Raw genomic sequence first — 13,487 nt, 5'->3', positions numbered from 1 at the left:
AGCATTCACTCTCATATTCTGCTGAGCTTTACTAGAAATAACTTCATTTCAAAAAAGGACAAATCTGATTGAAGGTAAAAGCATTCCCTCTCCACAGATACTCATCCAAAGGGTTTTCATGACATTTTCCTGATGGGCACACAGCTGTATTTTATGCTGTATCTGTATAAACTGGTAATGTGGAAAATAAAAAGCTAAATACTATACTTGATTGCTTCATGCTGCAACCATTTAGATTACCATATTTTTATCTACAATTTTAGATGTTGCAATATGATGATCTGACAATAACTGTCAAAGTCATAATACTAGAATATTTTCATCTTGTTGTCAAGGTCAAGTTACTGAAATTCACAGTTAGTAGATCAGAAAGATCACTTACTATCTCTTGTCTGTGGTTTAATGCTGACCAAACAGTACTGTGTAATGTCAACGTTATCACAGTGTCTAGGCTGCAGAAGAAGTACAACACGTTGCATGATTTAATGTGTTTCCTGTCTGGAATGAAGATGGTCAACAACCATGAGCTACAGTGATTCAGAAGAAACTGAATTTCTAATTCTTTTCTCTCTCCTTCCCATTCATTTTAGATTTTGGATTTAGTAAAAGGGACACATTACCAGGTAGCCTGTCAGAAGTACTTTGAGATAACACATAATGTAAGTATATTTTTAAACTTTATAGCCTAATTCTTTGTCTTTTGTTACTTTTTGCTTCATTCAGGGGTTTTAGTTGCAGCAATAGAAACCACTCCAGCCATTTTTAGCAGAAAGGAATTTATTACATGGTACTGGGAGGCGGCTTATGAAATTTACAGAAGGGCCGGAGAATTAAGCTTAGATGCTCCAGAACCAAGAATGTTGTTACTAGGAGGAGCTACATCATGAGAAAATCTTACTGTATTACAGCTGTCACCCACCACTCCAAATCCAGAGATAAGACCAAGAGTTGGGAAATTTTTGTAAAGTGCCAGATTGTAAGAATCTGTCCCAGCTCTGCTGTGTATGCAGTACAGCCATAGACAGGATGTAAATGAACAGGCATGGCTGTGTTCCAGTAGAACTTTCTTTACAAAAACAGCTGGCAAGATTTGACACACAGGCCTCAGCCAACCTCTGGAGTAGATCTAGAACTTTTGGCCACAGCTGTCCAGAGGAACGTAAGGCTTTGACCGTCTTCCCTGAAGAAAATGTGATCCTTTCACTTGCTGCCACCTCATGTTTATCTAAGCTACTACCCAAGTCTTGTATTTATCTGCATGAAGAACCTAGGTTACATGGTAGACCCTTAACTTCAAGGGAGTCAGGGAAGTGTGTTTAGTTTCTCTCAATGCCAGCCTCTTTAGTATAAGAAAGTCCTGCTATAGTAGGTTCTGAAAGGTGTAAAACAAGGGTTGCAAACTCAGAAGTAAAAAAAAAAAAAAAAAAAAAAAAAGTGAAGCTTCCTGAGATTAATAGAGAGAGGAACGGTGGTATACTAAAGAATTCATACCCTTAGAGGCATTCACATTGACAGGTTTTAAGACCCTGTGTAGGTCAACTGCACATCTGCAGGTCACATTCAGCCCACGGACACTCTGTTTACAAATGCTGATCCTGGTCATGGCCTCTTAACCTAGCACAGACATCCAAGAATGGACTTGGAGATCAATGCACCTATAGAAACATTGCTTTTGTGAGTACATCGAGCATTTTAGGATATAAAAGGATCCATAACCCTTTCCAAAGGTGTATTTATTGAATTCATCATTAGCTACTGTGCTATGCTAAGTTTTACAATATTTTTTTAATTTAGTTTTCATGAAATTTTTTCATTGTGGTTATATAACTGCAGAATTTTTTGATAAAATATTTCATAGGAAAATGTATCCTATAATATTACTAATGATGATGGAAATAACAATAATAATGACATCAGCCAACATCCAAAGAACCCTTAATGCATGCCAGGCCCAGCCCAGAGTACTTGGGACACATTAGCTATTTTGATCCACACTTAAGTACTATTTTATCTCCTTTTATGAATAGAGCTTAGAAAAACTAAACAACCTGTATACAATCATAGTGCTTATAGGGCATGGAACTTGGATTTGAAACAGGCTATTGAGTAACTCATCTAGAGCTTATGAGCCTAACCAGGACTGTGCTATTCTACAGTATCTGGTACTGGATTTGTAATAACTACTGTTGAAATCATTAGCATTTTCCTTTTTAGATTCATGAGCCAACCGTCATAGCTTACATTAAAGCAAAACTGAGACCTAGCAATTCTACATGACTTGACCAGGGTACCAAATCTGGTTAATGAGAGATCAGGAGCTAGAACTCCGGTCTGTTGTGGGGTCTAGCCCTCATTCTATTATACCTAAATGTTAAAAATATCATTATTATTTTAAAATAATAATTTAGAGGCTTTCAGACAAGGTGGTAGAGTAGGAAATGTTGTACTCATCTCCTTCCACAACCACAGCAGAATTAGAACTGAATTATAGACAACTATCATTGAGAACCTCCTAATGACTACCTGAACAGAAGTCCTAAAACTAAAGATATAAAGAAGCTGGTAGCAGGATGGAGATGTGGAATGGGCAGGTCCCACATATACGGTGTGGTGAGTAAGAATTGGTAGGGATATCTCAGTTGTGGAGGTTTCCCCCTGAGGAGCATGGGGTCCCACACTGGGCTCCCCAGCCTAGGGCTCTAGTGTCGGGAAAATGAGTTCATACAATATCTGGCTGTGAAAACCAGTGGGGATTGCATCCTGGTGAGATGGAGAGTTCCTGGAGTCTTTGGCAATGCAGGTCTTAAAGAGCCCATGCACAGTCTTGCTCATAAACTCACTTGCTTTGGGCTCCAGCAAGGAGGCAGCAGCTCAAAAAGCACCAGGGAAGTACATGGAAGAACTAACTGGAGGGGCAGGGCTCAAAACAACTCTCTCCAGGGACAGGAATGCTGGTAGGCACCATTCTTCCTTTGTTGAACTGTCTCCGGAGATACCCTGAGACCCTGCCGCACCCAACTAGTATGCCAGGCCTCCACCCAAACATCCTGCCTTGGTTTGTGCTGTGGATATTCCTAAAAATCTCTCAAAGGTCAACAAACTGCATTCAAACAGCAGCCGGCCTCAGTGTACCCTGTACCTCTTGCTAAGCTATGCCAAGTTCGGCACAAGTGGCAAATGGTCTCAGTAACTCCTGTCAGGTAGCCCCAAGCCTGGCATAAAAAGCGGCCAATCTTGCCTTGGAATGTGGCCTCAACTAAATGGCCACTAACCAGGCACAAGCGGCAGCTGGCCTCAACTTACATTGTGATGCCCACCAAAGGGCCCCAAGCCTGACACTAGTGGCAGCCATCCTTGGTTCACAGAATAGCCTCTCCCAAGCACCTCCAAGCTCAGCTCAAGCATCAACCAACCACTGACCATTTTGTAATTCCTACCAGATGGCCCCAAGCTGAGTCCCTCCCAAGAGGCTCCAGAACCAACATACCTGGTAGTTAGCTTCAGACCACACCAGGGCACTACCCAACCAACTCCACAAATAACACACTTGAAGGGCAGACTCAGCTGACATTAGAGTCCCAGTAAAGTGACTCATTCCTTGGGCATCAGCCCCTGAACAACAGCTCATAGCCAGTCAGCCTGAGGGTGAAACCCACCCATTGACATGCCAACAGCAATCAAGGATCAACTGAAATAAAAAGTCACACACAACCCACACAAAGGTCACACCTGAAGCATCTGGCTCAAGTGACCACAAAGATTGTGCTACTGGGCCCTACAGGACACCTTCTATATAAAGTCACTCAGCCAAGACCAGGAGAATTAGCAAATATACCTAATACATAGAAACAAACACAGGGAGTTAGTCAAAATTAGGAGACAAAGAAACATGTCCCAATGAAAGAAAAAACTCCAAAAAAAGAACTAAACAATATGGAGACAAGCAATCTACCATATTCAGAGTTCAAAATACTGGTTATAAGGAAGCTTATTGTACTTAGGGGAAAAATAGATGAACTCAGTGAGAACTTCAACAAAGTGATAGTAAACAAAAATGGAGATAGAAGACATAAAAAGGAACCAATCAGAAATGAAGAATACAACAACTGATATGAAGAATATGGTAGATGAAATCAACAGCAGATTAGATGTAGCAGAAAATCAAATCAGTGATCTGGAAGACAAGATAGCAGAAAACACCTAATCAGAACAGTAAAAAAGAATCAAACTAAATGAGAACAGTTTAAGGTTTCTCTGGGACAATATTAAAACATATCAACATTCACATCAGAGGTATACCAGAAAAAGAGAGAACAAGGAATTAAAAACCTGTTTGAAGAAATAATGAGCAGAAACTTCCCTAACCTGGTAAAGGAAATAAACATACAAGTCCACAAAGCACAGAGTCCCAAACAAAACAAAAGAGGTCCACACCAAGACTCAGCATAATTAAAATGCCAAAGGGTAAAGACAGAATCATAAAATAGCAAGACAAAAGCATTTAGCTATGTACAAGGGTGCTTCCCATAATACTGTCAGCTGATTTCTCAGCAAAAACTTTACAGGCTAGAGGAAATGGCATGAAATATTCCAAGTGATGAAAATTAGAACTAGCACCAAGAATGTACTACCCAGCAAGGCTGTCATTTAGAATTGAAGGAGAGATAAAGAGTTTTGCGGATAAGAAAAAGGTAAAGGATTGCATCAGCACTAAGCCAATGTTATAAATAATATTAAAAGGACTTCTTTAAGAAGAAAAGATCAAAAATATAAATAAGAAAAAATACTCACTGAAAAGGCAAACAGTTAATAAAAGGCAAAGCAGTGTATAACTAACTCTAAAAGCTAGTACAAAGGTTAAAAGTAGGAAGACTATGTGTAATTACAACAGTAAATTAAGGGATACACATAGATACATAAATGTGGAGGGGCTGAATAAAAATTGTGATTTTAGAATGTGTTCATACTTAAGTGACCAACTACTTAAAATAGATTGCTATAAACATAGTTTGGTGTATATGAAGCACATGGTAACCACAAACCAAAAATCTATAAGATCAATTCAACAACAAGAAATAAAGAGAAAGGAATTCAAATAGAACACTATAGAAAGTCATTGACCTACAAGAGAGTAACAGAATTAGAAATGAATTGAGAACTACAAAATAATGATAAAGCAATTAATAAAATGGCAATAACTATATATCTGTCAATTACTTTAAATGTAAATGGACTAAATGCTCCAATCAAAAACACATACAGACTGAAAGGGATGGAAAAAGATATTTCATGCAAATGGAAATGAAATAAAACCTGAGGTAGCTATATTTATATCAGACAAAATAGACTTTAAACAAAGGCTGTAACAAGAGATTAAGAAGGGCATTTCATAATGATAAAGATCAATCCAACACAGGACATAACCCTTGTAAACATTTTAGCTCCCAAGGTAGGAGCCATAATATATAAAGCAAATATTGACGGACATAAACTGAGAGAATGGCAGTAATACAGTCAGGGTAGGGGAATTTAACACCCCAGTGACATCAATAGATAGATCATCCAGACAGAAAATCAACAAGGGACCAGTGGCCTTAAGTCACACATTAGAGCAGATGGACTTAATTGATATTCCTACAACATTTCACCCAAAAGGCAGCAGTATATACTTTTTTTTCAAGTGCACGGGTAACATTTTTCAGGATAGACCACATGTTAAGTCACAAGCAATTCTCAAATTTAGGAAGATTGAAACCATATCAAGCAGCTGTTCAATCACAATGGTTTGAAACTAGAAATCAATATTAAGAAAACTGAAAAACACTTGGAGACTAAATAGCATGGCACTGTACTGGTTAATAAGATTAAGGAACAAATCAAGTTAATTTGAGACGAAAGTGAAGACACATTGACAGCCAAAGCAGTTCTCAGACGGAAATTTATAGCACTACAGGCTTGCCATCATGTAACAAGAAAAATCTCAATCTAACCTTACACCTAAATGAACTAGAACAAGAACAAACATAGCCCAAAGTGAGCAGGAGAAAATAAAGAATGAAATAGAGTCTTAAAAAAATAATAGAAAAGATAGATGAAACCAAGAGCTGGTTCTATGCAAAGATAAAATTGATAAATCTCTAGCAATATTCATCAAATAAAAAAGAGAGTGCACAAATAATAAAATCGGGTAAGAAACAGAAATGACAATACCAAAGGAATACAAAAAAAATTATAAGAAAACTAGAGGCCCGGTGCACGAAATTCGTGCACTTGGGGGGGGGGGTCCCCCAGCCTGGCCTGTGCCCTCTCACAGGATTGCCCCAAAGGAGTAGGCCCCGCCCACCCATCTGGGGCTCCTCCATGGATTGCCCCAAAGATGTAGGCCAGAGCCAGGGGTCCCACCTCTGTGCCACACGGAGCCATGGGACCCTTAGGCCTCACCCTGCGGGGCCGCGGGCCCTGCCTCCATGCTGTGCACACAGCCCCGCCCTCCTGTGCATGCCCGCTGCACATGCAGCCTCCTGGTGATCACTGGTTGTAGCTTGAGGGCGTCATGGCGTGAGGGTGTGACAACCACATAGGTTTTTATTAATAGGATACTATGAAATATATGCCACCAAATTGGACAACCTGGAAAAAATGGGTAAATTTCTAGAAATATATCTTCCAAGGTTGAATCCGGAAGAAACAGAAAAATCCGAAAAGACTGATAACTACTAAGGAAATTTATCAGTAAATAACAACAAAAACTCACAACAAACAAAAGTCCTGGACCTGATGGCTTCACAGGTGAACTTACCAAACATTCAAATTATTTTTTAAAATATATTTTATTGATTTTTTTACAGAGAGGGATAGAGAGTTAGAAACATCGATGAGAGAGAAACATCGATCAGCTGCCTCCTGCACACTCCCTACTGGGTATGTGCCCGCAACCAAGGTATATGCCCTTGACGAGAATCGAACCTAGGTCCCATGAGTCCACAGGCTGATGCTCTATCAACTGAGCCAAACCGGTTAGGGCCCAAACATTCAAATTAAAATTAATACCTATCCTTCTCAAAGTATTCAAAAAAAATAGGAAGGAAGGCTCCCAAACTGATTTTATGAGTTCAGCAGTACCATGATAACAAAACCAGAGAAAGACACTACCAAAAAAGGAAGTTATAGATCAATATCACTAAAGAACATAGATGTAAAAATTCTAAATAAAATATTAGCAAACAAAATTCAGCAATACATTAAAAAGATCATATACCATGATCAAGTGAGATTTATTCCTGGGATGGAAGGTTGGTTCAATATTCGCAAATCAATTAATGTGGCACAACACAAACAAAGGATAAAAATCAAATATCAATAGATGCAGAAAAAGCATGTGACAAAATCCTCCAACTATTTGTGATAAACTCTCTCAACAAAGTATGTGTAGAAGGAACATATCTTAATAAAGGCCATTTATGACAAACCCACAGCTAACATCATAGCAGGGCAAAGCTGAACATCTTTTCTTTAAGATCAGGAATAAGATGAGGATGTTCACTTTCATCACTTTTATTTCAGCATAGTATTGGAAATCCTGACCACAGCAATCAGATAAGAAGAAAAAATAAAAGGTATCCAAATTGGAAAGGAAGTAGTTATTATTTGCAGATGACATACTATACATAGAGAAGCCTAAAGATTCCACAAATAAAACTATTAGAACTAATAAATGAACCCAGTAAAGTAGCAGAATACAAAATTAATATTCAGATATCGGTTATATTTTAATATACCAATAATGAACTATCAGACATTAATAAAATTCCATTTACAGTTGCATCCAAAAGAATAAAATACCTAGGAATAAATTTAACCAAGGCGATGAAAGACGTGTACTCAGAAAACTCTAACACATTTAAGGAAGAAATTGAAGAAGATGCAAATAAATGGAAGAATATATTGTATTAATGAATATGAAGAATTAATGTTATTGAAATGTCTATATTATGCAAAACAACCTATATATTCAGTGCAATTCTTATCAAAATACCAATGGCATTTTCATAGAACTGGAACAAATAACCCTAAAGTTTATGTAGAACAATAAAAGACCCCGAATAGCCACAACCATCTTGAGAAAGAACAGCAAAGTTGGAGCTATCACAATACCTGATATCAAACTATAGTACAAAGCGATAGTAACTGAAATGGCATGGCACTGGCATAAAAGCAGACATGTAGATCAGTGGGACAGAATAGAGAGCCCAGAAATAAGTCCACACCTATATGGTCAATTAATCTGTGACAAAGACAAGAATATACAATAGGGTAAAGACAGTCTCTTCAATAAATGGTGTTAGGAATACACATAATAATAAATTCAAAATGGAATAAAGACTTAAATGTAAGACCTGAAACCATAAAATTCCTAGAAGAAAACATGGGCAGTAAACATTTAAACATTTTTTTAGCAATTTTTTTTTATATGTCTCCTTGGGCAAGGGAAACAAAAGAAAGAATAAACAAATAGGACTACATCAAACTGAAAGTATTTTACACAGCAAAGGAAACTACCAATAAAACAAAAAGACAACCTACTGAATGTGAGGAGATACTTGCCAATGATACGTGTGGTAAGGGATTAATATACAAAAATATATAAGGAACTCATTCAACTAAGCACAAACAAACTAAAACCCACAAAACAATGGACAGAGAACCTGAATAGACACTTCTCCAAAGAGGACATACAGATGGCCAATAGACCTATGAAAAGATGCTCAATATCACTAATCATCAGGAAAATGCAAGTTAAAACCACAAGGAAATATCACCTTACACCTTACATGCCAAAATGACTACCAGTAAAACTACAAAGAAGTGTTGGCCAGGATGTGGAGAAAAGGGAACCCTTATGCACTGTTAGTGGTACTCTAAATTGGAAATTAATATGGAAGATCCTCAAAAATTAAAAATAGAACTACCATATGACTCAACAATTCTACTTCAGAGTATCTGAAACAAAACAAAACACGAGTTTGAAAAGATATCAGCATTTATAATATATGGAAGCAACTTGTGTTCATTGGTAGATGAATGGATAAAGAAGAGGTGATATATATCTACCATGAAATATTACTCAACCCAAAAAAGAATATTGCCCTTCGCAACAACATGGATGGACCAAGCAAGTATTATGTTAAGTGAAATAGGTCAGTGAAAGACAAATACCATATGATTTCATTTATATGTGGAATCTAAAAAACAAACAAACAAAATAGGAACAAACTCAGATACAGAGAACAAATTGATGGTTACCAGATGGGAGGGGAGTTGAGAAGGTGAGTGAAAAAAGTGAAGGGATTAAGAAGTATAAATTGGGAGTTATAAAATAGCCACAGAATTTAAAATACAACAATAACTATGTATGTACTGGCATTATCTGGGTGATCACTTCATAAGTTAGTAATATTGAATGTCAACTGTAATTGAAAAATTATTTAAAAAATTTTATAAAATTTAAAGGACTGAATATCAATAAAATGTAAACAACAGGATCTCATTGATTTTATCAGAATAGAAATTTCACCAGATAAGCCACATATGTATGTTTGATATTTTCAGCACCAGTGTTACATGACTCTTACCTTTGAAGAATGGATTCCTGAATTTGCTTGCTCAGACTGAGAATTTTAATTTTGTGTATGTTTTTAATTATTTGTGGACCCTTTTAATTAAGAGGCCTCAGAACCTTCACAAATTAAGTTCTATTATTCAACCTCTTTCCTTTTTAATAAGATGAAAGTTAAATTGAAACATTGACTTTGTGACATTCACTAAATTTTTTTTAGTTCTCAATTGCTTTTGTAGTATCCTATTGATTATTCCTACAAGAATATTATTGCTATTGTCAATTTTTAAAACCTGCCTTAAATTAATAAAGACATTGAAAAGACATGTGTCTAAATCCTCCCACATATAGAAATAGTCTAACTTAAACCACATATAAATCAATGAAATAAAAAGGCTATTTGTGTTCACTGGATGTCTCAGTATAGATTTTTAGTTGTGAATATCTTCACTTACTGTTTTTTCTAATTTAATTTAAAAACAGAATTTTTATTGTTAGGTTTCTGCCATTCTGCCTGCCCCTTCCCCATCCTCCAAAAAAAAAAAAAAAAAGCACCCTCTGTTTATTTTCCTGAGTTTATAATCAAACTCACTTTAATAAAAGTTCTGAAAATAAACCAGTTAATTGATACCATTTACAGCAGCACTGTGATCGTTCCATATGGCTCTTTTGGTAATAGCAGCTGCCTCATTATAAGCTGTCAGTGCAAAACCTCTTGATTAAAACCCAAACATCCCATAGGTAAAACAATATTGCTTCCATGCCTTCAAAATCTACATTTTCTGTGGCAGAAATATAAGACTATGTTTGTGTGAAGGTCACTGGGTGCAAAACGTGTTGATTCCAAGCAAATGTTTGAGGGAGATTCACTTACAGTGGTCGGCAAACTGCGGCTCGCGAGCCACATACGGCTCTTTGGCCCCTTGAGTGTGGCTCTTCCACAAAATATCACGGCCTGGGCGAGTCTATTTTGAAGAAGTGGCGTTAGAAGAAGTTTAAGTTTAGATATTTGGCTCTGTTGACTAATGAGTTTGCCGACCACTGACTTAGTAGATGTCAGTAGCTGGCCTGTTTGAGAACTGTTTTCCTCAGTGTTTTTAGGGAGCAGTGTTTTAGACTGTAGTGCACTTTTTTCCTTTCAGCATACTCCCTGTGTAAATGACAACATTAAGCCTTGTGTAGATTAATCTGACTTTTAATAGCAAACAACTTCTTTAGAAATAGACCTCTTTAGGCGCTGGAGTCTTTTGGGGTACTTATTTTCCAAACAGCTAATCATAATGTTTTTCCAACCATATAAATCTCTACAGATATCTTGTGAAAATCTATCACGTTTTCCTACAATTTTAAACAGGATATACCACATACAACTAAAATTTTTAATAATAACTCAGGGTCATTGTTACTAATATCAATTAGAATCCTGGGCTAGAAGCCACCATCATCTCTCACTTGGACCACTGCAGTACCTTCCTAACTCATTTCCCAGCATCTAGCACACATGCATCATTTCTGTTCTTTCTCCTCCACACAGCTGCTAGAGTGATCTTTAAATAGAGGAATCGGATCATTTCTGTAACCTGCTTTTTAAAAATCTTAAGAGGCTTCCTAATGGCCTTTAAGATGAAATCCAAACTTTATAATGTAGCCTATAGAGTCCTCCACCCTACCCCCTTCTTCTAGACTTCAGTTACACTGCTCTTGTTTCAGATCCCTTTATAATTATTTGGGAATTCCAAGCTAATATGGCAGAATGAAAATGCATTATAGAATTTCCTCTCCCAATACTTAAAAAATACACAAAACATAATAAAAAATTATCAGCCACAAAGAAAAAACATCACAGATAGCAACCAAACAAGAAAAAAGGCAAGGAAAGACACACTAGGTTCACAGCAGGCAAAATTTCAAAAACTCTCACTATTTCCAAATCCAGAATGAAACAGAGTATTTTTGTTTTGTTTTCAGTGAGGAGTAAAGGAGACATCTATTGACTCATAATAAGTGAAATTGGGGTAACTTCCTTTATTCTTTTTTCTAATGTGATTTAGATTAAAATCTGTTTCATTCTGTTTGGTTTATGCTCCTCACCTTCCATCCCAAAAACTCGATTTTCCTGAGCAAGATGAAATTGAATGTCAACCATACATAATAGGTCTTCACGTAATGTTGTCAATAGGTTCTGTGACTTTAAGCAAAACACCCTATAAATTTAAGTGAAACCAATTTTACCACAGTCTACTTATAAACAAGAGTTAGGTTCCTATGGATCTCATCAGTGTTATAATGAAATGACTTGAGGACTGCTGTACACTTCAGCCAAAAATAAAAGTGAAAGAAACACTCAAAAGACAAAGAACCCATCCTAGACGAAAATGCAATGCAGTAAACAGAAGGAAACACTTCATAATTTCATTATGCTATCAAGCAACTTCAGTAAAGTGAATTTATTAACAAAATGAGTTAAGAAAGGGCAATTGTAGACCTAAGAGAGAAAATTGAAAAAGATAACATTACACAGAAAGATGGTACAGGTCCTCATTTCAAGACCCTTGGCACTGTTTTAGTTGGTTAGTAAGGATATTAATGAAAATTGAGATTCAGAAAAAAATAAGTACATTCCTTAAACATATTTTAAAGTATTAAAATGTCATTTACTTGCTAATCTTTTGATGTAAGGGCAAGGCTTTTGTTGAGTATAGTTTTGGGATTAGAATTTATTTTTTTTTTTCATAAATCATGCCCAAAATACATCTTCACCAAGTTTTAGTTTGGGTTTCTTTAAAGCAGAAAAGGAAATTAAAGATACATGCAAAGCAACATAATGTTTTTCCCTAGCTTTTGGGAATTCAACTTTTTTTAAGTGGCTTGCCTTTCTTGAGTCTTTGTAAACATTTAAATTAGAATTCATAGAACCAACAACTCTTTATTTTTCCATTCATTTTTCTTGGGTTCTCTGCATAGCAATTCTATGACATAGCCATTGTTATTATCTCCATTTCATTGATAAGGAAACTGAGGCTTATAAAGATTGCCATTTTTCTTTTTGCCCACCCTGAAGTCTAATAATTCAGTTTAATCTAGAGAGTCATCTTCTCTGGACAGGTATTGAAAATTTTAACAACTGAAGTGTACTAAATCCCCAATATCTAATTACAGTACATAGTGCTAGATTCTTTTTGCATGAAATAACACCATGTTTTTATAATCTTTATAGCCAAGTTTAGAAGTCATATTCATGATAAGGTTGTACATTTATTTGACCTTGCATAAAACCTCTTAAAACAAATTTTAGAGCCACTAAGTGATGTAGTGAAAAAAACGGAATTCTAGCTCAGCCAGTGTGGTTCAGTGGTTGAGCAATGACCTATGAACCAGGAGGTCACAGTTTGATTCCTGGTCAGAGCATACCAGGTTGCGGGCTTACTACCCATTAAGGGGCATGCCAGAGGCAGCCGATCAATGATTCTCTCTAATCATTGATGTTTCTATCTCTCCCTCTCCCTTCCTCTCTGAAATCAATAAAATATATATGTATTTCTTAAAGGCCTGAATTCTAATTCAGACAAAACCAATTACTAGTTCTATGGGTTTTGCATAAACCATGTAATCACTTTAGGCCTCAGATGGTAGTTTGTACATGGAAGAAGTTCAACTTAAGGGAACCCCAAAATCTTTATAGTCTAATCTTATATAATAAAAGGCTAATACTAGTATGAAAATTGACTGAATGGTGGAACAACCAGTCGCTATGATGGGCACTGACCACCAGAGGGCAGATGCTTAGCACAGGAGCTGCCCCCTGGTGGTCAGTGCGCTCCCACGGGGGGAGCACTGCTTGGCCAGAAGCCGGACTCAAGGCTGGTGAGTG

The 13,487-nt window shown here is 36.7% G+C and overlaps 1 protein-coding gene across 2 annotated transcripts in view; it reads left to right on the top strand.

The window, feature by feature from the left end:
* The window catches only part of PRIM2 (DNA primase subunit 2), a 369,636-nt gene that overhangs the window by 310,420 nt on the left and 45,729 nt on the right, over positions 1-13,487 (top strand). For both annotated transcript variants that reach the window (XM_080663471.1, XM_080663470.1), the window contains exon 13: positions 591-659. In XM_080663471.1, the coding sequence (XP_080519597.1) occupies positions 591-659 (69 nt within the window). The remainder of the gene's footprint in view (positions 1-590; positions 660-13,487) is intronic.

This window comes from Plecotus auritus (genome assembly GCF_963455305.1).
Source record: "Plecotus auritus genome assembly, chromosome: 4".
Taxonomy (NCBI): Eukaryota; Metazoa; Chordata; class Mammalia; order Chiroptera; family Vespertilionidae; genus Plecotus; species Plecotus auritus.
This window is presented reverse-complemented; position numbering and strand designations above follow the sequence as displayed.